The sequence below is a fragment of the Ochotona princeps genome, chromosome 26, assembly GCF_030435755.1.
Source record: "Ochotona princeps isolate mOchPri1 chromosome 26, mOchPri1.hap1, whole genome shotgun sequence".
NCBI lineage: Eukaryota > Metazoa > Chordata > Mammalia > Lagomorpha > Ochotonidae > Ochotona > Ochotona princeps.
The window spans coordinates 18,398,676-18,423,615 of NC_080857.1; the positions used below are offsets into that span (position 1 = coordinate 18,398,676).

A 24,940-nucleotide genomic window follows, 5' to 3' on the forward strand; every position below is an offset into this window, starting at 1 on the left:
TTCCCACATCCAGTAACTGCAATGCCCACCCTCCCCACCAAGCTGGGTCTGGTCTGATCGCTATCTCTGATCACTATCCTATGACAACTAAGTATGCAATCCCATACACAGAGTCATCAGAAGTTAGTTTTAACACCCGCAAAAAAACCACTTGGCTTAAAAACAGAACCCCTTGGGAAGGCTATAGTGGCTTAAAGGGATAATTCAGCACTGGTACCTGAGGGTTCCATTTGGAAGGTCTTGGCTGCTCCGCTTCTGAAACAGCTCCCTGTTAATGGCCTGCAAAGACAGTGGGAGATGATCCAGGTACCTAGGCCCCTGCACCCACTTGGGAGACCTGGAAGAAGCTCTTGGCTCCAGGGTTTAAATCAGCTTAGCTCTGCCATTTTGGTTACTTGGAGAGTGACCCAGTGGATAGATCTTTCTCTGTCTCTCCTTCTCTCTGTAAATCTGACTTTCTAATTTAAAAAAATAGATAAATCTTTCAAAAATGATTAGTACATCTTCATATTGTTAATGTTGACATATGGCAAAGTAAATTGTTGATTTTTTAAAATATTTTGTTTATTGGGCCCGGCGGCGTGGCCTAGCGGCTAAAGTCTTCGCCTTGAAAGCCCCGGGATCCCATATGGGCACCGGTTCTAATCCCGGCAGCTCCACTTCCCATCCAGCTCCCTGCTTGTGGCCTGGGAAAGCAGTTGAGAACGGCCCAATGCATTGGGTCCCTGCACCCGTGTGGGAGACCTGGAAGAGGTTCCAGGTTCCCGGCTTCGGATCAGCGCACATCGGCCGGTTGCAGCTCACTTGAGGAGTGAATCATCGGACGGAAGATCTTCCTCTCTGTCTCTCCTCCTCTGTGTATATCTGGCTGTAATAAAATGAATAAATCTTTAAAAAATATATATTTTGTTTATTTTTTTTGAAATGCAGAGTGCAGAAAGAGAGAGAGCTTCCATTTGCTACTTCACTCCCTAAATGACTATAACAGCTAAAGCTAGGCTGATCCAAAGCCAAGAACCAGGAGTCCTCTGGGTAACACACGTGGGTGCAGGAGCCCAAGTGCCTGGGCCATCTTAATTACTACTCTCCCAGGCACATTAGGAAGGAACTGGATTGGAAGCAGAGCAGCTGGAACTCAGCCAACACTCCCACTGGGGTTGCTTTACAGAAAGGAAGAGAGAAAGAAAGATCTTCCATCTGCTGGTTCACACCCCAAGTGGTCGCAATGGCAGGGCTGAACCAATCTGAAGCCAGGAGCCCAGAGCTTTTTCTAGGGTCTCCCACATGAGTGCAGACTCCCAAGGCTTTGGGTTGTCCTCTACTGCTTTCCCAGGCCACAGCAGGGAGCTGGATGGGAAGTGGAACAGCCGGCACACGAACCAATACCCGTATGGGATACCAGTGCATGCAAGGCAAGGATTCCAACCACTACACCAGGACCCAGAATTGTTCATTTTTAAAATTTTGTTTACTTTTGTCAGAAAGAAAGAGAGAGAGCTGCCATCTACCAGTTCACTCTCTCTAAACACTCATACAAGTTAGGCTGGGCCAGGATGAAGTCAGGAGAGGACTCAGTCCAGGTCTCACAGCTGAATGGCGGGAGCCAAGCACTGGAGCCTTCACTGCAGCTTCCCAGGCTCTGTGTTAACAGGAAGCTGGGGTCAGGAGCCGAAGCTGAACTCCAGTCCTCAAACATTGCTGTGACTTCAGAGGCTAGATGTCACCAGGCCACAGTCTCAGATGTCCTTGCCCTGCCTTCTGGTTAACACTGGAATTAACTCGCTGAGGTAAGGAAGTGTACAACTGGCCCTACCAGGGGGGTGGCAGGGATTCACTAAGCCGTTTGCTTGTCCGATAGCTAACAACATGGAGGCCAGGATTATCTCCAGGTCCAGGAAAAGAAGTAGCTCCATCCTGCATGTAGCTCCCCCGCCCCCCAATGAAGCCCACCTGGCTACCATGCAAATGCCCTGAAGAACACAACAGTTACAACCCGAGGGAAATCACAAACACCAGTGTCAGACCAGGAGCTGGGACACGAGCTGGCTGAGCACTCCTCAGCCCCTACCTCAGTCTGAACCTTCGCCCCCAACCCCTCGGGGAGCTGGGGAACTCAGCTCTGGCTGCCCACTTGTGGCTCCATGCTTGGTAGCAAAGGCCTCTGTTTTCCCACTTCCCCGATGCCATTGATGCGCTTTTAGCACATGAGACAAGCACATCTGGATTTGGGGGTTCTGTGGTAATTCCTCTAACCAGTTTCTAGGGTTATGCTCTTTCAGATCCAGTTGAAGGCAAATGCCTTTCAGTTGTGTTGTATGAGTATCTGCTGGACCCTAAGTTGTTATTTTTTGAAGATTTATTTTATCTTTCATTAGAAAAGCAGATTTACAGAGAGAAGGAGAGACAGAGATTTTCCATCCACTAGTTCACTCCCCAAATGGCCACAAAGGCTAGAGCTGGGCTGATCCAAAGCCAGGAGCCAGGAGCCTCTTCCGTGTCTCCCACATGGGTGCAGGGTCATCCTCCACACTGACAGGGAGCTGACTTGGAAGTGGAGCAGCTGAGACTTGAACCTGCACCGCTCTGGGATGCCAGCCCTACAGGCAGAGGCTTAGCCTGATACACTATGGCACTGTCCCCAACCCCTAGTTGTCACTGATGATCCCTGTGTCCAGCCTTTGCTCACCTCACAGGTGTCTGCTCTGAGCTCTTCCATCCTTAACTCACTTGTGTGCTGTTGAGCTCTTACTGAGTGGCTGGGAACAGCCGGTGCATTATTAAAGCGCAGAAACGTGGGTTTGCTTCTCATTTCCTGGGGAGGCACAGATCCGGGTAAGCCAAGATGTGCCACAGTGACAACCCACCTGTCACAGACCGCCAACCTGGGCTCACAGGTCAAGTTCATTGACAGCCACTTCTCAGGAGGAGCTGGGCCTCCCTGGAGCAGGTGCTTCTCTTTTTTGGATGACAGGTGGAGAAGCCAGGTGAACTACACCTAAGCTTAGAGGCTTCGGGCCCTCAGCTGTCCACACTCAGGCCACCAGCATTTCAAAGCCAGCCCCAGGGTTAGGACCAAGTGATTCTACTGTCTGCCTGAAGGACAACCAGATGGTGGGAACCCTTTCAAAGGCCTGCCAGTTTACTCTAGGTTTCTGGTAGATAACTCTTTATCAGGCTCTGCAGTGACTTTGAGTTTGTTTAGATTTGCTAAGTAAGAACTGGTCTTTCTCATGAAGGAGTGTTAACTCTTATCCAGTGACACTCTGCCATCTGTTTGATGTGCCAAGTCCTTCTTCTCCCAGGCCTTTGTCGGTGTATACAGATTGGTTCTCTGCACTCTTCAACCAGCTTGGCTGCTTCATCCCTTCTTGTTTTTTTGGATTTCACTTGTTCATTCCGTAAATATTTGTGGAACAAGACCTTGTGCTGGGTGCTCTTCCAGATGCTTGGGTCTTACACTGTGATAGAGACAAAAAGAAACATTAAAAAAAAAAAAAGATAGATGGGGACCAGCACCATGGTTCAGCAAGCTAATCCTCCTGCAAGTACTGATATCTAGGCTGGTCCACCTCTGCTCCAGCTCCCTGTGTGTGGCCTGGAAAAGCAGCAGAGGATGGCCCACATGGGAGATCTGGAAGAAGGTCCTGGCTCCTGGCTTTGGATCGGCTCATTGTGGTCACTTGGGGAGTGAACCAGCAGATGGAAGATCTTTCTCTTTCTCTCCTTCTAACTGTAAAATCAGACTTTCCAATTAAAAAAAAAAGGAAATGTCAGATCCAATGAAGGTGAAGGAGATTAGCGACTGAGGTGCAATCAGAATGAGTCTCCTAGGAAAGTCCCAATTGGCCAATGACAAAGCAGCCAGGCTGACTGCTGTCTGGGAGCAGTCCATCTTAGGCCGAGGGCAGCCACCAAGGCTGAGAGCTGCCTGCTGCGTTCCTGCAAAGGTGAGGAGATGATATATAAGGAGAGAGGCTGGCAGTTGTACAAGGAGCAGGCCCTGGGGAAGGGGAAGTGACCATAAAGGGCCCTGGAGACTGGGGCAGGAGTTATGAGTGTATCTTGGCATGAATGAAAGGCAGCCTTTGCAGGGTTCAGGGCAGAGGAGGGACAGGACCTCACCTGTGCCTTGAGAGGTCACAATGTGATGTTGAGAACTGCCAGAGTCACAGCGGTCGCGGTGCGAGGTGTTTGGATTTTGGGTGTGTTTTCATTAGGATAGATATTCCAGTGGATGGGATGTGGGCTGTGGTGGTGAGACTTGGGCTGTGGTGACAAGACGCAGGCTGCGGTGACGTGACATGACATAGCATGACATGAAGAGCAGTCAGTATGCTGCCAAGCCTCCTGATGGAACCAAAGGATATTTGCAGCCCCAGGATGCAGTTGGTAGAGGCATCAGTTCAATCAGGTTTCAGAGGAGGATTAAGAGTTCCATTTGGGGTTGTTGTGGTAGTGCAGTGAGTTAAGCTGCTACTTGCATTGCCAGCATCCCAACTGCCTGGTTCAAGCCCTGCTTCCACTTCCCAATACAGCTCTTGCTCATGATCATCATGGGAAGTAGTGGTGAATGGCTTGAGTACTTGGTTCCTGCCATTTATGTGGGAGATGGAATTCTGAGTTGAGTGGGCACTGAGCAGTGGGCTAGTAGATGGGGGATAGCTCTCCTCTGTATCCCCTTTCTCTCTCCCTGCCTTTCAAATAAATAAGAATGAATAAATTAACATTTAAAACGTAAAACTTAACAGTTCAACTTCTTCATCTTTTTCACTACAATGCTTTTTTTATTTTATTGGAAAGTTAGATATATCTGTATCTATATATAAATATATAGATATATATAGAGAGAGGAGGAGAGACAGAGAGAAATATCTTTCGTCTGATGATTCACACCCCAAGTGACTGCAATGGCTGGTGCTGCACCGATCAGAAGCCTGGAACTCTTCCAGGTCTCCCAAGCAGGTGCAGGGTCCCAAGGCTTTGGGCCATCCTCGACTGCTTTCCCAGGCCACAAGCAAGGAGCTGGATGGGAAGCAGGGCTGCTGGGATTAGAACCGGCGCCCGTATGGGATCCTGGCTCATGCAAGGCAAGGACTTTAGCTGCTAGGCCGATGTGCCGGGTCTACAATATTTTTATTGAATGTAATATGCATACATAAAAGGTTTAAATGTATACTTAAGTGGCTGACATTGTGACACAGCCAAGTTAAGCCACCACCATCCCACAGGTCCAGCTCTTGCCAACATGCCCGGGAAAGCAGCAGAAGAGACTCCAGGTTCCTGGGCTCCTGCACCCACGTGAGACCAGGTTGAAGTTCCTGGCTCCTGGCTTTGGTTTGGCCCAGTCCCAACTGTTGCGCCATTTGGGGAATGAACCAGCAGATGGAAGATGCCTGGGTGGCATTCGCTAACTCTGCTTTACAAATAAATAAATAATCTCTGTTTTATCTCTCTCTTCTTCTTCTTCTTTTTTTTTTTTTTTTTTTAGATTTTTTTTAAATTGGAAAGTCAGATTTTCAGAGAGAAGAGACAGAAAGATCTTCCATCTATTTGGTTCACTCCCCAAATTGGCCACCACATCCAGAGATGAGCCAATCCGAAGTCAGGAGCCAGGAGCTTCTTCTGGGACTCCCTTGCAGATATGGGGTCCCAAGGCTTTGGGCCATCCTCCACTGTATTCCCAGGCCACAAGCAGGGACCTGGATGGGGAAGTGGAGCAGCCAGGATAAGAACTAGCCACCATATGGGATTCCGACACTTGCAGGGGGAGGATTAGCTAATTGAGCCATCGCACCATGTTCTACATCACACTTCCTTATCCATCAGTTGACAGACATTGGGTTTTTACTTTGGGGTCCTTATCAATAATGCTATCAGTGTCCATGTGAAAGTTTTCACATGAGCACACATGTTCAGTTGTTTCAAGTGGATGGTGAGGTCTCAGTGTAATTCTCTCCCTTTGAGAAACTGTCAGACTGTTTCCCCAGGCAGCTGTGCCACTTCACATTTGTTTAAAAGGCTTTATGTCTTTGAAAGGCTGAGTTGCAAAAAGAGAGGCAGAGACACAAAGAGATTTTCCATCTGCTGGTTCATTTCCCAAATGGCTCTAACAGTCAGTTCTGGGTCTGGTCAAATTCAGGAACCTGGAGCTCCGTGCAGATCTCCCACATGGATGGCCGGGGGCCCAAGAACTTGAGCCATCCTCTGCTGCTTTCCCAGGCTATTAACAGGGAACTGGAAGTGGAGTATCCGTGACTTACACTGGCGCTCAGATGGGATGCTGGCATTGCAGGCAGCAGCTTCTGCCACTGAGCACAATGCCAGCCCCAGTGTGTTCCATGTTCACCTGCAAGCCATGAAAGTTGCTGCCAATATATGTTAGTGTTATCCTGGTGAAATGCAATCTCGCTACAGTTTTACTTTACGTTCCCCAAGTGACCAGTGACATTCTGTTCCTTTTCACGTGTCTCTTGGCCTTCAAATGTCGGTTCAAATCCCTTACCCATATTTATTAAAGAGTGGAAAAAGGAAATGTACGTGTTAGTTCAAAGGGAGAGTGGCAGAAAAGGAGAGACACAGAGAGAGATAGCTTCCCTAGCAGCCTCCATTACTAGACCTCACATTGCCTTTTTATATTTTTAATTCTTTATTTATTTGAGAGACAGAGTCAGACTGAGTCACTCCCCTAATGTCCACAACGGCTGAGAGTCCAAGTGGAGCTCCGCCCAGGCCACCCAGGTGGGCAGCTCTCACGGTCCACCTCGACCGAAAGCTGGAATCAACGCTGGAGCCAGGAACCATGCCCAACACTGTGGTACAGATCACAGGCGTTCTAACTGGGGCCTTAACCAAGAGCCCAAGCATCTCTCCTCTTCATTATTGAATTGCAAGAGCTCTTTATATATTCTGGATACCAGATCCTGTCAGGCATATCTTACAAGTATCTTTTCCCACTGTGTAGGGTGTGTGTGTGTTGTAAGATTATTTCCTTATTTGAAGAGAAGGAGAAAGAGAGAGAGAGAGAGGGAGAGAGAGAGATCTCATCTATGACTTCACTGCAGAAATGCCTTAGGCCAGGACACTGTGAGACCAAAGCCAGGAGCCAGAAGTTGCTGCAAATCAGCTCCAGCTCCAGGATGGGCAGGGTCTTACTCTGTGAGCCCTGGGCCACTGCCTCCCAACCACAACCAGCAGCCTGGTTCTGACCCACACAGCTCGCAGCAGCTCCGGTGTGCAAGGTAAGCATCTTCACCCCGGGGCCACAGCTGGGCTCCTGCGGTCTTGGATTCCAAGTCCCATTCGGAGGTCTCCCCCTCCGTGAAGCCTCCGACCCCCAGAATGGGCCGCAGCTTCCTGAGTGGGGTCTTTCACCTGCTCTCTGCTCCCAGTGTATGAAAGAATGAGTGAGCCGCGGCAGTCCTGGGGCACTGGCTTTGAGAGCTTTTCAGAGGATCCTGACTCTTGAAGCAACCCTTCAAGCACCCCTGGTGGACCAGAATTCGCCCTCTCCCATCTCCCGCCGCACTCCCCTCCCCGCCCCACCCTTGCAGCAGGGACTCTGCGGCTTTAAGGGCCGCCCCCACATCCCGAGCCAGGCGGTGGTTGGTGCTTTATTCTAACGGATGCAGGATGAGCTCATCTGCAGCCAATAGCCGGGGCCAAAGCCGGCGGGGGACCCCTGCACCTGCTCGGAGCGCGGTGCCGGCTAGCCCGCGCGGGTGAAGGGGAGGCGGCGGTGGCCAAGGGTAGGTCTGGCCCAGTGAACCGAGATCCTGACTCGAGCAGGTATGGTGTTTGCTCGGCTCCTCCTGTCGCAGCATGGTCGTTTTCCGCAGGGCTGTGCACCTTGCGCGTCGGGGAGACCCAGCGGCCGGGTTGGGTAGCCCCCAGAGGCTGAGCCTCCTGGAGGGGCTGGGTCCAGGTCTCCAAGCCAAGGATGCTGGGCTGGCCGAGCAGGGGCGGTGTGGCCACCCTCTGCCTCCTGGCTGCACGCTGGCAGACTCGGGATGCGGGTTGCCTCCCACTCACCGCCTGCCTATGGTCCTTCCTTGCCTGTCTTAACAGAGACACCTTGCCTGTGGCAAGGAGTGGTCACGCCCATGGCCGGAGGACCGGAGTGGGGGGCAGCAGAGTGTCTCAGATGTGCCCTCCTTTCCCGCAGCCACCGCTCTCATCCCTCTAACCCCAGGGACGAGCTGCTTTCAGGGGAGGCCACGTGGCTTCCGGGCCTGCTCAGCAGTAGGGTGATCACCCTACCGGCCATCCTGGGCCAATTGCCTCTCAGCTCCGTGGCCTTGTGGTTGTCCACTCCCGGCCTTACGAGCAGAGATCCTTACTAATGGACCACACTGATCCCGGCCCGGAAGAGACCAACGCATGGGAGAGCACGTCCAGCCCAAGTAGCGGGGCCCTCTGGAGGAGCAGGCGAGGTGAACCAGGGTCTGCGCAGAGGGTCCTGTGGGTCGGGGTGTGTGCTCCTGCGCCCCGCTGTGCAGCCCGGAAAGGCGGGGGTGGGGGGGAGCAGCTCAAGTACCTGCAGATCTGTGGTGGTTGCTTTAGGAATCCTGTGGAGTGCAATTGGAACAAGTAGTGTCATGTCTCTTCAAGACCCATTAAGAAGGATCCTGCCCCACAAGGAACCTTGCCCCCATTTGCTCTGATCCTCTGACCCTGGGGGAGCCGGCTGTCTGTCTTCTGGCTGGGCCTCCGTGACATGTCGGCTCCTTCCAGATCCTGGGTTGCAAGCCGGCCATGAGCCTGGTGGCCTGCGAGTGCCCGCCCAGTCCCAGCCTGGAGGCCGAACCCTGCTCAAGAGCCAGGTCCCAGGCCCAAGTGTACCTCGAGCAGATCCGCAACCGAGTGGCCGCGGGGACCTCTGACATGACCAAGCGCGACTATCTAGTGGACGCAGCCACTCAGATCCGGCTGGCGCTGGAGCGGGATGTAAGTGAGGACTATGAGGCGGCCTTCAACCATTACCAGAACGGCGTGGACGTGCTGCTCCGCGGAGTGCACGGTAAGGGCAGCGCCAGCTCAGCGGGCGGGAGGGGCGTGGCGCACCTCCCGAGCAGAGCACCTCGCGTGTGGGAGTGGGGAGTGCGTCATAACAGACATCATTCATTCACGCATTAAGAGGTTCCTACAAAGATGTTGCCAGGAGTTTGTGGGGAAATGGAATTAAAGGTCTATTTTGGTGCAAAACAACTTTTAAAAACTTTTTTTAAAGTTACTTATTTAAAATGTACCATGTGGTATTAAGCCTTTGTCTGTGCTGCCATCATCCCGTATGGGCGCTGGTTCGAGTCCCAGCTGCTCCATTTCCAATCCAGCTCCCTGCTTGTGGCTTGGGAAAGCAGCTGAGGATAACTCAGATGCTTGGGCCCCTGCATCCACACGGGAGTCCCAAAGGAAGCTCCTGGCTCCAGATTAACTCAGCTCTGGCCATTATGATCATTTGGTCAGTGATTCAGCAGATGAAAGATCTTTTTTTTTCTGTGTAAATATGCTTTTAAATCAAGAATAAATAAAATTTTTAAATGGCTATGGCAGGAAGCAACGCGATGGCTCAGTGGCTAAATCTTTGCTTTGCATGTACCGGGATCCCACATGGGTGCCAATTCGTGTCGTGGCTGCTCTGCTTCCCATTCAGCCTCCTGCTTGTGGCTTGGAAACAGTCGGGGACAGCCCAAAGCCTTGGGACCCTGCACATGCATGGGAGACCTGGAGGAAGTCCCTGGCCACTGGTTTCAGGCTGACTCGGCTCTAGCTGCTGTGGCCACTTGAGAAGTGAACCAGCAGATGGAGGATCTTTCTCTCTGTCTCTCCTTCTCTTTGTAAATCTGCCTTTCCAATAAAAAATAAATAAATCTTAAAAAATGGCTATGGGAGCAAGGATAAGCCAGACCAAAACCAGGAACCAGGAACTCCATTCGAATTTCCCTTGTTGGTGTCAGGGGCCTATGTAGTTAGGCCTTGTACTGGTGCTGCCCCAAGCACATGAGCGAGCAGCTACCCCAGAAATGGAGCAACCCGGACTCGAATCAACACTCTAATATGGGATACCGGCAGTCCAAGCAGTGGCCTTACCCACTACACCACAATACTGGCCTTGGTGCAAAAAAAAAAAAAAAAAAAAAAGTGAAATCTGTGTGTAATGTTTTCATAATATGTATTTTCCAGGAACTCTTTTTTTTTTTTCAAAATTGATTTGAAAGGCAGAGAGACAAGGAGTTCTTTCATCAGTCAATTCATTCCCCCAAATGCCTACAACAGCTGGGGCTGGACCCAGCTAAAGCCAAGATCCTGGAACTCCATCCAGGTCTCCCATCTGTGTGGCAGGGACTCAAGTCCTCGAGCCACCACCTGCTGGCTGTCAGGATGTGCACTGGCAGGAAACCGGGGTGGGCTGCAGAACTGGGACTGAACCCTGGGCACTCTGCCGTGCGTTGTCCCGAGCAGCATCTGACCCGCTGTGCCAGATGCCCTTCCCTGGAAACGCTTTGCACACATGGACTTGGAAATTGCTTGCAGCAAAATCATCTCACATTTTTCCATGAACTTCAAATGCCTTCATGGATACCAGGCACTGGCCCAAGGGCTTTACCTGTCACATGGGCCTCACAGTCATACAAGCTTCTGTATTCACTATTGCCTGTTGCTGTCCATCACATAGGAAACGTTTTGGTGCGGACTGGTCTTTTTCCGGGGAGGGGCCCAGGATGAGGGCAGTTTGGGCACCACAGTTGTCAAACGGCAAATCAGAAATCAGAACCATGTTGGCTCCTGAGGTCTGCATTGGACACATTTCACTTGACTTGGGCTGGGCTGGGCTGGGCTGGGCTGGGTTGAGCTGGGCTGGCCTGGGTTGAGCTGGGCTGGGTTGAGCTGGGCTGGGCTGGGCTGGGCTGGCCTGGGTTGAGCTGGGCTGGGTTGAGCTGGGCTGGGCTGGGCTGGCCTGGGTTGAGCTGGGCTGGGTTGAGCTGGGCTGGGTTGAGCTGGGCTGGGTTGAGCTGGGCTGGCCTGGGTTGAGCTGGGCTGGGTTGAGCTGGGCTGGGCTGGGTTGAGCTGGGCTGGGCTGGGCTGGGCTGGGCTGGGCTGCCCTGGGCTGCCCTGGGCCTCTGCCCTTGGGAGCTTGGTGCCAGGAGACTGACAGGTTGATGATAGATAGTTGTAGTGGCAGGTGCAGAGTGATAGAGGAGAGGTCCAGTGCAGGGAGGGAAGGGGACATGGAGGCCAGCCTGGGGCTAAGGCCTGGGGCAGGCGGTAGGTCCTATCTTCCCCACCCCTCTCAGCTGCCTGCCCAGGACATCTCTCCAGGCCTCAGCTTTAAGTCTGTTTCCACCCTGACCTTTTACTCACCGGGCATCACAGAGAGCAGAAGCAATGCCTCTGGAAGCTTCTATCTTCTGCTCTGAACCAGATGGGTGTGGCACCCCCACCCTGTATGAGGTTGGCTGGTACCACCTGGAAAGCGGGGTGGGCTGGGTCAGGAAAGAGTGGCCGCCAGCCCAGAGGAGGGGCTCCAAAATGGCTGGAGATCAGGGTCCCTGGCACCCTTGTCCCCGCAGTTGACCCCAACAAGGAACGATGCGAGGCTGTGAAGCTGAAGATTGCCAAGTACCTTCAGCGGGCAGAGGAGATCTTTAACTGTCACCTGCAGTGCACACTGGGCAGCGGCACCAGCCCGGGCACGGTGAGGATGTCCTTCCCCAAAAGCCTGAGCTGCTGGCGCAAGCAAGGGCTGCTGCTCCTCGGCTTCTCCAGCTTCCTGCTCTCCCCAGCCTGCACACTGCGTTCCTTTTGGTTTCTGCACACTCCCTATCTAGCATCACATGCCTGGGCAGAGCCCCGGTCACAGCAATCAGCACACAGCCTCTCTGGGCACCGGGCACTGTGCACAGGCTGGCACACGTGTGTACATGAAGGCACCTGGTCTGGTTTCTGTTGTGAATTCACACATGTGACAAGTGTGTGGGGCGCAGGCAGCTGTGAATGTGTGGGGACTTGAGGAAGCTTGTGGAGCAAGGGATAGAAATATACATTTACCTGTAGTGCTAGCATATTGTGACCATGTACCTCCATGTGTCTGGGACTTTGCCCAGTCCAGTGGGCTTGCAGGAACCTGTGCTTAGGTCATAGGTGCACGCAGGAAGGTGCACACAGACATACAGGCGTGCCCCCATGGACTGCCTGTGTCTGGGAGGCTACCTGACCCCAGAACAGGTGCTAGGTGATCCCAGGTTCTTGCCCACCCCACGCTGGGAGCACCTGCCAGCCGGGGAGAGGACTTCAGACGCTGGGTTCTGAGGCCCCCAGGACATCCTGGGCTTTAAACAAGACAGGGTGGTTGGCATGCATGCTGAGTGAAGAGATTAAGCTGGGTCCCCATGGCTGAGTAGGCACGCGACATATATTTCCCCTCTACAGGGTTTCAGCAGCCTGAGGCTCAGGCCCATCCGCACGCTGAGCTCTGCCCTGGAACAACTGAGGGGCTGCAGGGTGGTCGGGGTGCTGGAGAAGGTGAGTGGCGCCCCCTGGTGGGGGCAGGCAGAAAGCAGTACGTGAGCTGAGAGCCCTGGGGGACAGTGCCGGGAAGGACAGAGCAGCCAGGTGGCCCCTCCCAGAGCCCCTCTGCTCCCCTGGAGTCTGAAGACAGAACCCTCAGGGGAAGCTGCGCCCTCAATAACCTGCCAGCACTCCCTCAAGCACCCCATGGCTGCAGTCAAGAGTCTGTCCCCACCAGGCTCCACGGAGAACTTCCTGCAGCTGGGGTGTGCCAGTTTCCAGACACCTCTCGGGCACCTCCCTCCCTCCCCACCAGGATGGTTGGAGGCCCTCTCCCCTGTTCCCGTCTTGCCTGAATCAGGGCAGAAAGGGTTCAGGATGGGCTTGGGAAGGTGCCAGTTCAATCTCCAAAGCAAGCCTGACCCAGCCTGGCTCTTTATCACGATCACCTGGGGCAGCTTCTGGAAAATGCCCAGGCTCCACCTGCCACTTGTGCAGTGAGTATTGTGCGTTGAACTGTGAGTTCAATGCCCCACCACAGTTACAGGAGGGCAGAGGGAGGGGGCGGCCTCAGGCTGATCGAAAAAGGAGGGCAGGGTGTGGTCACGCAGCTCAAGGCTCTTCTCTCCAACTTCCTCTTTGTCCAGGCCAGGGTGGGGGTGGAGAGACGGAGGGGAATCTTCCCGCCCAGGCACCATCTGGGAAGGGAAGCCAAATCATTTTTGGGAAAGGCCTGGCACACGCTAAAGCGTTTGGTGTGTGTCTGGTGGCTGTGGAGAGAAGTGACAAGGGAGTGAGGGTGGCAGGCTCCCAGCCCCAGGTCTGCCTACAGCTGCTGACCCCAGGCCCTGGACGAGGCCCCGGCTGTCCGCAGAGGCCCAGCCAGTCTCTCACCGAGCTGGTGGCCATGGCTGCAGCCAGACCTCAACCAAGTACAGCTGCTTGCTAGCTGCACAGGCCAGGGTGGACCATGAGACCACAGTGAACTGTGAGTGAGGGGCAAAAAGGCTACTACAATCAAGGTGCGTAAGATGAGGGGACAGCAACCTAAAGTCAGAGTAATTAAACCAAACAAAAAAGAGATGTATTTATTTTTATTGGAAAGGCAGGTGAGATTTACAGAAAGATCTTCTATCCACTGGTTCACTCCCCAAATGGTTGCAACAGCCCAAGCTGAGCTGATCCGAAACCAGGAGACAGGAGATCTTCCAGGTCTCCCATGCAGGTGCAGGATCCCAAGGCTCTGGACCATCCTTTGCTGCTTCCCCAGGCCATAAGCAGGAAGCAGGATGGGAAGTAGAGCCCCTGGATCACAAACCAGTGCTCACATGGGATCCTGGGGCTTGCAAGGTGAGAATTTAGCTATCGAGCATTGCACCAGACTCAAAGTTCTATTATGTGTGTGTGTGTGTGTGTGCAGACAGAGATCCTGTTAATTTTTTTAATATTTATTTTATTTTTTATTGCAAAGTTAGATATACAGAGAGGAGGAGAGACAGAGAGGAAGATCTTCCATCCAGTGAGTCACTGCCCAAGCTGCCACAATGGCCAATGCAACACCAATCTGAAGCCAGGAGCCAGGAGCCTTCTCCAGGTCTCCCACATGGGTGCAGGGTCCCAAGGCTTTGGGCTGTCCTTGACTGCTTTCCCAGGCCACTAGCAGGGAGCTGGAAGGGAAGTGGAGCAGCCAGGATTAGAACCAGCACCCATATGGGATTCTAGCACTTGCAAGGCGAGGATTTTAGCCGCTAGGTTACCATGCCGGGTCCGAGGTTCTATTACTTTAAAACACAATTATATATATTGAATCATGACTTTTTTGAAAGACATAGAGACAGAAAATCTTCCATCCACTGGTTTATTTTTCCCAATGCCTGGAACAGCCAGAATTGGGCCAAGCTGAAGCCAGGAGCCTACAACTCAATATGGGTGTCCCTCATGGGTGGCAGAGGCCCAAGACCAGAGCCATTGGCTGCTGCCTCTTGGGGTGTGCATCAGCAGGAAGCTGGAATTGGAAGCAGTGTTGGGATTTGCACCCAGGCAGTCTGATGGTGGGGGGTACTTTCAGGAAAAGGCATAGAGTCTCTAAGAGGGAGGGCTGAGGTACAGAATTCCCAGCTGTGTTCAATCCCAGGCCACACAGGAGCTGCGCGCCAGACACATCCCTGGCTCTGGAACCCCAACAAATGCAAAGCCCAGCTCCAATCAGGCCTCACCTGCTTCCTCCTTCTGTGTCCTGGCCAAGCCAGGAGCAGCCTTTCCCCAAGTTAGGAAAAGGGTGAGGGCACTGGACATGGACACTGCCTAGGCCACTGGGACCAGTGGCAGCCTGGCCCCCGGGCCCAGATGAAAGGGCTTGTTGGGTGAGCCTTCTGTGCTCCCAAAGCCATGGGCTACAGTGAGCTGGGCCAGGCAGGGGACCCGCCTGGGGTTTGAGAATGAGGAGGGAGTAGCTGGGCAGCAGTATACTGGAAGAGCTGCCCCCACCCTAGGGCAGGGGGGAGTCTGGGGGACAGGGAGATCTTCCTGGGTGACTGGCGAGCCCGAGTCAGGATTAGGAAGAAATCAGAATCATCCAGATCACTTCTCGCACTTGGCTCATGCTCAGAGGTTTCGTTCTGTTACCAGCACTTTAAAATGTGCAGATTTCATAGAAAAGTCCAGATTTTCTACTTCTTCAAAAATTGGTAAAGTCTGGTTGTGCTGAGCTCACAGTGCCATGTGGCAGCAGGAACGGGGGAGGGACAGAGCTCTGCTGCCCACGTCTATGCTCACGCTGCCCACAGACGCCATCAGATATCCCCTTCTGCTTTTGATCTAAACTTCCCTTCCAAGCCTTGAGCCATCCTTTTATATTTCATTACTTATTGCAGCTTTTCTTTTTTAAAAAAAAATATTTATTTATTTTTATTGCAAAGTCAGATATACAGAGAGGAGGAGAGACACAGAGAGAGGAAGATCTTCCGTCCAATGATTCACTCCCCAAGTGAGCGCAACGACTGGTGCTACGCCGATCCAAAGCCAGGAGCCAGGAACCTCGTCCAGGTCTCCCACGCAGGTGCAGGGTCCCAAAGCTTTGAGCTGTCCTTGACTGCTTTCCCAGGCCACAAGCAGGGAGCTGGTTGGGAGTAGAGCTGCCGGGATTAGAACTGGCGCATTCAAAGCGAGGACTTTAGCCGCTAGGCCACCGCGCCGGGCCCAGCTTTTCTTATCTTTTATTTCTTTTCTCTGATTTTTCCACCAAGTTAACCTTTTTTTTTTTTCACATAACTTAAAGATTGATTGATTGGAAAGTCAAATTTACAGAGAGAAGGAGAGAGAAAGATGTTCTATCCATTGGTTCACTCCCCAAGTGGCCACAACAGCTGGAGCTGAGCCAATCCAAATCCAGGAGCTTCTTCTAGGTTTCCCACGTGGGAGCAGGGTCCCAAGGCTTTGGGCTGTGCTCCACTGCTTTCCCAGGCCACAATCAGGGAGCTGGAAGGGAAGTGGAGCAGCCGGGATATGAACTGTCAGCCATATGGGATCCTAGCACATGCAAGGCAAGAACGTTAGCCACTATGCTGTCGCACGGGTCCCTCCTTTTAAAAAACTATATTATTAATTTTTTAATTGGAAAGACAGATGTACAGAGAGGAGAGAGAGAGAAAGCTCTTTCATCTGCTGATTCATTCCTCAAGTGGCTGAGATGGCTGGAGCTGAGCTGGTGAAGCAAGGAGCTTTTTCTGGGTCTCCCATGCAGGGTCCCAAGGCTTTGGGCCCCTGACTGCTCTCCCAGGCCACAGGTAAGGAGCTGGATGGGAAGCGGAGCAGCTGGGAAACAAGCAGCATCCACATGGGATCCCTGCGCTTGCAAGGCGAAGGGAGTGAATCAGTGGACAGAGGGTCTTCCTCTGTATCTCTCCTCTTTGTGTATCTGACTTTGCAATAAAAATAAATAAATCTTTAAAAAACAAAGCAAAACAAAAAGCAGCCAGGACTGCAAGGGCACTCAAGTGGGATGTTGGCATTGCGAATGTCAGCTTCAGCTGCAGTGCCACCATACGGCCCCTCCCCCTCTCTGTTTTGGACTCTCAAGTTTGCGAGTCAGCTTGAAGCTTTGGGGCCTGTGGGTTCCAGGGGAGGTCAGAGGGTCTTGGTTGCCATTGGTTTCAGGGCCAGTGGCTGCACACGGTGGCCAGCCCGTGTGTGTGACATAGCACAGGTGCGTGTGCTCTTTCCACCACAGGCGGAAGTGTTGTTTTCAAGACTTTGAGAAACAGAGGGATGGAAAGAGAACTCCCACCTGCTGACTTACTCCCCACGTGCCAGGAGCCAGAAACTCAACCCAGATCTCCCACGTGGGTGGCAGGATCCAAGTACTTGGGCCATCATGGCTGCCTGCCAGGGTTGGCATGAACAGGAAGCTGGAGTTGGGAGGCGGATCCAGGGATTCCAGCATGGGACCTGCTGGTATCTTCGTCTGATCTTAGCCTGCCGGTTCCAGGGCTGCCTTGTAATGCTCACCCCACCCAAGGTAAAACTGGAGCACAGAGATCCAGAAAGTCATCTTTCTTCCGGCTGCATTCATGAGAAAACACCCCCGCTGTTGTACTTTGGAGATGTAATGGAAAAGAAAGGGGTTACAAAAGTCCCTGCATCCCCCAGCTCCAGATAAGCGCTATTCTTGTTTTTATCTGACTCCTTCTGGATGAGCAGGAAGATTGAAATGCACACACACACACACACACACACACACGATTGCTTCCAAGTGTGGGTCTAGTTTTCCATCTGGCTGCCCCCACCCTTCCCCGCTGATCCTTGTGGGGAGTCCCACTTGGCAAGGGACGGTGGGGAATTATCTGGGGCGGCGGCACTTGTGGGAAACTCTGTTCTCCTAAGTGACCCTGGGGTTTTCTTGCTTGTGCAAGATGGGGCAGGAGCCAGGGCCACTATCGCTGTTGGAGGAGCGCCCCCTGGTGGCTGGAAGGCACATCTGCTGCAGGCAGGGCAGGAGTGCTGTCTCGTCCATTGCCCTTGGGCAGTCCAGTGAGGACACAGGATGGACACTGAACACTGTGCTCTAGATCCTAACCTCATGAGGGCTTTTTGGAGGAGGTAGCACCTGAGCTGATACCTGCAGGCTTAGCATGGGTGGACCAATAGGCCAAGATCATGGCCAGCTTAGAAAATGGGGGAACTCTGTACCCCAGTACCTGCCCTGCTGCCTTCCACAGGAGGAAGCAAGTACCTAAACCAGTGCCTTCTGACTTTGGCAGGTGCAGCTGGTCCAGGACCCAGCCACAGGAGGAACCTTCGTGGTGAAGGCAGGTGCTGCCCAGTCCCTGCCCTTGGGCCATCTCCCCGGGGCATTCTCAGGGTGATCCCCAGAGACTGCAAAGGAAGTCCATGCTCACTCCCAATGCAAAAGCTGCTTGCTCTGCCCCTAGGCACCCCTGCCTGTTGGGGACACATGCACACTGAACTCACACCTACCTGATCACACACACATTCATGTACACACATTCCAACATGCACTCACACACTATGACACACACGCAGTATCACACACACATATTTATACACAAGCACTGGCAGCCACATACACACATGCACGTTCACACAGTCACACATACACTTGAACACACACGCACTCGGACATTCATTCTCACACACATACACATATAGTCACCACTTCCCTCTTGGCTGGGCGGGCTGTGGGAGGAACTAGGGTAAGGGCCAGGCCAGGAGCTAGAAGGCCACTTTCTTTATCCGAGCACCCATGCAGCCGGGGCTGCGATAGCCCCCAATTGCAGCGGCTTCCGGCCCGTCCCCAACTGACTAGCCTGCCCCACCCCTCTCAGAGCCTCCCTAGATGCCACACAGCAAGCCAGGAGCGGCTGACGGTCATCCCACATGGGGTCCCCTACATGATCAAGTTACTGCGCTACTTCGTGAGTGAGGACTCCATCTTCTTGCACCTGGAACATGTGCCAGGTGAGGGGCCCCGGGCAGTTCCTCAGGCCTGGAGGCACCATCACTGCCTGCACCCTTCAAATGCTGAGTCCTGGGCCAGGCTAGGACTGCCACCAGGGAAGCCAGGTGGTCTGGGGCTGGCCAGAGGGACCCCTGCGTGGTGCCGGGGGCAGTTCCAAGGATGAGGTCACCACCCTGGGTGGACAGAGGGCTTTTTTTTTTTTTAAGATTTATTCATTTTATTACAGCCAGATATACACAGAGGAGGAGAGACAGAGAGGAGGATCTTCTGTCCGATGATTCACTCCCCAAGTGAGCCGCAACGGGCCGATGCACACCGATCCAAAGCCGGGAACCTGGAACCTCTTCCAGGTCTCCCACGCGGGTGCAGGGTCCCAATGCATTGGGCCGTCCTCAACTGCCTTCCCAGGCCACAAGCAGGGAGCTGGATGGGAAATGGAGCTGCCGGGACTAGAACTGGCGCCCACATGGGATCCCGGGGCCTTCAAGGTGAGGACTTTAGCCGCTAGGCCACGCCGCCGGGCCCAGGACAGAGGGCTTTTGTGCAGCCGTCTGGTCTGTTCCCATCCCTTGGAGTGGCTGCACAGGATTTGGTGAGGAGGGAAGCTGGAATGACACGGCTACACGGCAGTTGGTCCTCCTGGTCATGGTGATAATTTTTCTTTTAAAGAAAAAAAGATTTATTAATTTCAAAGGCAGAATTATATATATAGAGAGAGAGAGAGGGAGAAACAGAGATTTTCCATTGGCTGGTTCACTACCTATGTAGCTGCAATGGCTGGAGCTGGGCCAGTCCAAAGCACTTGGGCCATCCTCTGTTGCTTTCCCAGGTGCATTGGCAGGGAGCTGGACAAGTAGTGGAATATCCAGGACTCGAACTGGCACCCATATAGGATGCTGGCAATGCAGACAATTTTATCCACTACCCCACAACACAAGCCCCCCAGAGTGATGATTTTTTTTTTCTTAATTACCTACATCTGTCTAAAGATCATGTAATTTTATTATTTATCATCTGTCATCCATCCATTCATCTATCATGAGCTATCTGCCTACAATTATTTGAAAGCCAGAGAGTTAGAGCCAGAGCAGGGCCAGCCTGAAGCCAGGGGCGTGGAACTCAACCCACATCTCCCACCTGGCTGAACACACCTTATATTAGAGGCAGAGGTGGGATTGAACCCATACAATCTGACATGGGGTGTAGGCATCCCAAGCAGCGACGTAACTGCTGCAACCCAAAGCCCACCTGGGTCATTTTTCTTGTCTTTTCTTTTCTGTTCTTTTTTCTGAGTTATCCACCCTTGAGTGATGACATAGCAATCACTGCAACTTGTGTCTAGTCTTCTTTCAATGTCAGCCTGCCAGAATGATGATGCTTTGTTCAAACACACCCTATCCCCAAAACCAGGGCCCTGCTTCTCCTGCTTGGCATCCATCCTGGGAGTGAAGGGTCTATGGTCCAGGGAGGAGGGGAGGATTTCTAGACTGAGGGCTGGGAGGGAGCAGAACAGAGGAAGCTATAGTCACCCAGGACCCCAGCAGGAGTGCAGGACAGCCATGCCCCAGACCAAGAGGAGGTGGGGCTGGGCTGGGCCTAGTGGCCATGTTCTTCTCCCATTCCATGCTTGCTGCTCCCGGCCCAGGAGGCACCCTCTGGTCCCACCTGCTCTCCCAGGCGTGTTCCCAGCATCCCAGGCTCGGGTCCAGCTCTACCCAGGAGAGGACAAAGGCTCAACTCGGCAGCTGCCTCAGTCTCCCGACCTCTGTACGGCTCCCTAGTGGCTGCAGCCCCCGGCAGGACAGAACCCCACTGGAGTCTCCACGGATCTCTCCAGGCGTGCCCCTCTTCACACCCCACACTGTGGCCAGCCGTGAACCCACAGCCAGGACCTCCTTCTCCTCAGACCTTCCACAGACCCCAAGCGGCCTCCTGCACCTTCACATCAGGCAGACAGGCCAGAGCTGGACCCCAGGACTTTCTCAGGGACTATCTTGGGTTCACGAGGGGGCTGGCAGGGTGTTGCGGGGCTGTGGTCGGGGCAGAGGTCAGAGCCAACCACCCACAGCTGCTGCCAGTGCCACTGTCACCGCCGCAGCCAGCCTGAGGCATGGTCGGGCCTGGAGCGTGAGCGAGGAGCAGGTGAAGCGGTGGGCAGCCGAGATGCTACTGGCCCTGGAGGCGTTACACGAGCAGAGGGTGCTGTGCCGGGACCTCAACCCCCGAAACCTGCTCCTGGACCAGACAGGTGGGTGTCTTGACCCTTCCCATCCTGCTTCCCAGAAGGGTTCCACCTAGGTCTCAGGAGTGGGAAACATCTAGCCCATGGACCACGTAAGCCCCACAAAATCAGCCGCTCTGGCCTTGCCAGGACCACCGTGGCTGAGTTAAGTTGGTGATTGTGTATGTCCTGGGAATGACACTACAAAGATCCACATACCCTGGGCAGAAAAACAGGCTCCCTACCCCCTTGACCCAGCATGTCTGCTGCCACCTCCTCCAAGCAGCCTCTCACACAGGGGCCCATGCCTGGGGCTGGCTGGCCATGATGGAGCTTGGGAACAGGCTCCCAGGAGCAGCCTGTGGCCTCTGCCTCAAGGGGCCCCGGCACCTGCCACAGGGGTGCGGGGTGAGGGTGCCCCTCTCTGCAGCGGCTGCTCAGTAACACCAGCCCTCACCCTTGTCCCCCTCATCCTCCCTCCACACACCGGCTGAGCAGGTCACATCCGGCTCACATACTTTGGCCAGTGGTCGGAAGTGGAGCCCCAGTGTTGCAGCGAGGCCTCGGACCGTCTATACAGTGCCCCAGGCAAGAAGGGGTGTGAGGGGACACTAGGTTTGGTGTTGGGGGAGGCTTTGTGTGGGTTGTGCCTGAGATGCAGGGGACAGGCAGGGAGGGTCTGGGAGAGACCAGATGGGTTGTTCTTGATCCCGCAGAGGTGGGCGGAGTTTCTGAGCTGACGGAAGCCTGTGACTGGTGGAGCTTCGGGTCTCTGCTGTATGAGCTGCTGACAGGAACGGTGAGTCCTGGGTGGGACAGGGAGCCTGGGTGGGAGAGGGAGCCCCTCTGGGAGTTTGATTCTTTGGGTCATGACCACAGGCCACAAGCCACTGAGTGGCCAAGGCTAAGAATGTCAACTTCCATAAGAGAGTTAGGAAGGGCAGGCTGTTTCAGGGAGAGAGAGCCTGGCCATTGGGGTTGGAGGGAGTGTCCACACCGGCTCAGACCTTCTTCCCTAAAGCACCTCTTAGCCCGCCCCAGCACTCACTCCCACCTCCCGATGTGTAGCTTGGGTCAGCCAAGAGCTCAAGATTTTATCTCTTTCTTTTTCCTTTTTTTTTTTTTTTTTAAGATTTATTCATTATTCATTTTATTACAGCCAGATATACACAGAGGAGGAGAGACAGAGAGGAGGATCTTCCGTCCGATGATTCACTCCCCAAGTGAGCCGCAACGGGCCGATGCACACCGATCCAAAGCCGGGAACCTGGAACCTCTTCCGGGTCTCCCATGCGGGTGCAGTGTCCCAAAGCTTTGGGCCGTCCTCGACTGCTTTCCCAGGCCACAAGCAGGGAGCTGGATGGGAAGTGGAGCTGCCGGGACTAGAACCGGCGCCCACATGGGATCCCGGGGCTTTCAAGGCGAGGACTTTAGCCGCTAGGCCACGCCGCCGGGCCACGCCGCCGGGCCCGATTCTATCTCTTTCACAAATGCACCACCTTGCTCAGTGTGCCTGTGCTTGCTGGCTTAGCATACCTGGGAGAGGCTAAAGTGCAATTGAGCAGGACTCAGCTGGAAGGAGGGCAATACAACCAGACTGGCCCATACTGGCTGCTTCATGCTGGCTGCTTCCTGCAAAGCGCAGGCTGCCTCCCAGAGCGAGGGCGAGGCTCCTCCTGGGAGCTCCCCCCACCTCCACCCCTTCTCTCACCACGCCCTTGACAGGCAGTGTGCCATTGCTGCAGCCATGGGGATTGCGTTCAGGAGCAGGCCAGTTCCAGAGCTGGACCTGGTAGGGCATCTGCCCTGATTGCAAACTAAAATGGCTGCTTCTAGCAAGTTTGCAATCAGAGAGACCAGGGCCCAAAACCTGAACTCAGCACAAGCCCCTTCCATTCCCTGAGAACTGCTGACACGTGTCAGGGCTGGGGCTGCAGCCAGATGATCCAAAGCTAAGGGTGAACTGGTCACACCCTCAGCAGCATCCCATGAGCACTGCCCACAGGCAATGGGACTCAGAGCGCAAGTTGTGTAGCCTCACAGGTCCCCTCCCCATGTCCTCCCAGGCGCTGTCGCAGAGCCACCCCTCAGGGATCCAGGCGCACACCCAGCTCCAGTTGCCCGCCGGGCTCAGCCGCCCAGCAGCCTCCCTACTGACCGAGGTGAGGTGCAGCCCAGCATTTTGGCCTAGGGGTAAGGACAGAGGGACTGTCGTGGTTTGCTCACGTCTGATGTGGTGTGGGAAAGTATGGGGGTGACAAATTATTAATCTTAGTGGCCATATGCCACCAACATCTCCCCTCCCCAGGACAACTGAAGGGGGGGGTCTTCCTTGGGCCCCGTGAGAGCTGTGGTGATCAGAGCTTCTACAGGTGGGCCCACACTGGTGGTGGTACTGGAGTGGGGATGCTGATGGAGTCTCTCTCTGCAGCTGCTGCAGTTCGATCCCACCAGGCGCCTGGGTGCTGGGGGAAGTGGTGTCAGCAAACTCAAGGCACACCCTTTCTTCAATTCTATCCAGTGGAGCACATTGGCCGGGTAGGGCACAAGATGGCAGTGCCAGCCAGTGCCTATCTGGACCTACTCCATCTCCGGCTGGCACCAGGGCTGGCCTTCTAATCCGTGAGCTTCAGGCAAAGCCCGCCAGGTAGCTGGCCCTCATGGCCACTCCCAAGAAGGGCCAGTTCCTGGAGAAGCCCCAGGAAAGTGATGGCCAGGTTGACATCCCTACAGCCAGCAGGCACCTGTTGCTTGCCAACCAACCACCTGCTGCCACACCAACTCCAGACCACTCACCAGCTGCCAGGTTCTCCACTCCCTCACTGCCATGTGGTGCCCCCCGGAAGACCTGGATTTCCTTCTCAGAGTACCATCCCACTGGTTCAGTGGACCCCAACCAGGGCTGTCTTGATTAGCCCCGCCATTGCAATGAGCAGGCTAGTCCCATCAGAAGCTCCTGCCACAGGGCTGGGAAGGAAGCAGGATGAATGGGGCACAGAATGACCTGGCCCCATGTTGACTTCATACTTTGGACAGCAAATGGGAGGAGAGGGAAGTGAGGGCAGGAGGGGCAGGAGGGACCGTGTGCAGCTGGGCCACAAGGAGTTGGCATGAAAACACTTCCTTCCCCCAGCAACCACATCAGGGGAGAGCTTTGTGGGGATGCGGGAACTGGGGTGAGGAAGTGGCTGACAGGCCCCATCTCCTAGGAGTCCCTTCCTGGGCCCTGGTTCTTCTGGTCATCCTCCTGCACTGACCTTGCGGTTCTCAGCTCCCTGCCCACTGATGCCACACCCCAGCCTGAGTAAGAACCCACACAGCTCACTAATGGCTTCTGGGATGCTCAGCCAGAGGCCAGATGTTTCTGGACTCTGGTCTGGACAGTAGTGGCTGCAAGAATAACCCCTCTGCCCTAGGCTTGGGGGCTTCTCTCAGCACTCGCTGTGTCACTGCATTGCAGCACCCGAGACACACTCTGGCTGACCAGGGCAAAGACGGGGAATGAGCAACCTTGGAGTTTGTCCAGCCTGCTCTTGTCCTTGCTTCAGGGGAACAACAGAGCAGTCTGGGGCTGGAGGAGAAGGGCCAGCTTCCCACCAGGATTCCAGGGTGAAGGGAGGGGGGGAACCTCCAGAAGCCAAAAGCAGAGCTGCAAGGAGAGTGGGCCAGCTTGCAACCTGCTGAACTTTGGACCCCAGAACAAGTGAGGAAGTCGGGGGCTCCACGGAACTGAGCAAAGGCAGTCTGGGAAAGGGATCTCAGTGCTGGGAAGGGCACCAGCTCCATCCTCACAGGGACCCTGGGACAGCCATAAGCTCCCGACAAGGACTGGTGCAGGGACCTGGTGGCGCCTCATCCACCTCACTCTTGGGGCTCCAGTCTACGATACGGTAGCGCCAGTCCTCAAAGTATGTTCAGTTGACCTCTTTTTGATAAAACGGGGCTAAAGATGCCTACTGTGCAGTTTATTAAAGCTATTCACACCAAGTCTGGGACCTAACTCCTTCCCTAAAGACAACCAAGTCTTTTCCGCCTACCAGCTTTAGCCCTCAACCCTGCTGAGAGACAGCCAGCCTCATCACTTGCAACATCAAGGTGGGGCCTCTGGAAAGAGAAGGCAGCCTGAGTCAAGACAGAGCCTGCTGTGCAGTTGGCCTAGCTCAGCGGCCAGTCCAATCCACCCACCCTTGGGATGCTGCTCCTGGCAGATGCCATACCTTCAACAATCCCAAGCGTGC

General features: G+C 54.1%; 1 protein-coding gene across 1 annotated transcript; it reads left to right on the forward strand.

The window, feature by feature from the left end:
* The first annotated feature begins 8,747 nt into the window (after nucleotides 1-8,747).
* On the forward strand, nucleotides 8,748-23,397 carry RPS6KL1 (ribosomal protein S6 kinase like 1). Its single transcript, XM_004584586.2, has 10 exons — nucleotides 8,748-9,016; nucleotides 11,568-11,692; nucleotides 12,427-12,519; nucleotides 17,763-17,810; nucleotides 18,348-18,480; nucleotides 20,127-20,729; nucleotides 21,201-21,290; nucleotides 21,419-21,501; nucleotides 22,769-22,864; nucleotides 23,134-23,397. The coding sequence occupies exons 1-10, from the start codon at nucleotides 8,752-8,754 to the stop codon at nucleotides 23,242-23,244; spliced, it is 1,647 nt and encodes a 548-aa protein (XP_004584643.2). The 5' UTR covers nucleotides 8,748-8,751; the 3' UTR covers nucleotides 23,245-23,397.
* The last annotated feature ends 1,543 nt before the right edge of the window (nucleotides 23,398-24,940 follow it).

Coding starts and splice junctions, on each gene's coding strand:
- RPS6KL1 (XM_004584586.2), top strand. CDS start 8,752: ATGAGCCTGGTGGCCTGCGAGTGCCCGCCCAGTCCCAGCCTGGAGGCC. Junction 20,730..21,200: donor CCTGCTCCTGGACCAGACAG/GTGGGTGTCTTG, acceptor CCGGCTGAGCAG/GTCACATCCGGCTCACATAC. Junction 21,291..21,418: donor CCGTCTATACAGTGCCCCAG/GCAAGAAGGGGT, acceptor TTGATCCCGCAG/AGGTGGGCGGAGTTTCTGAG.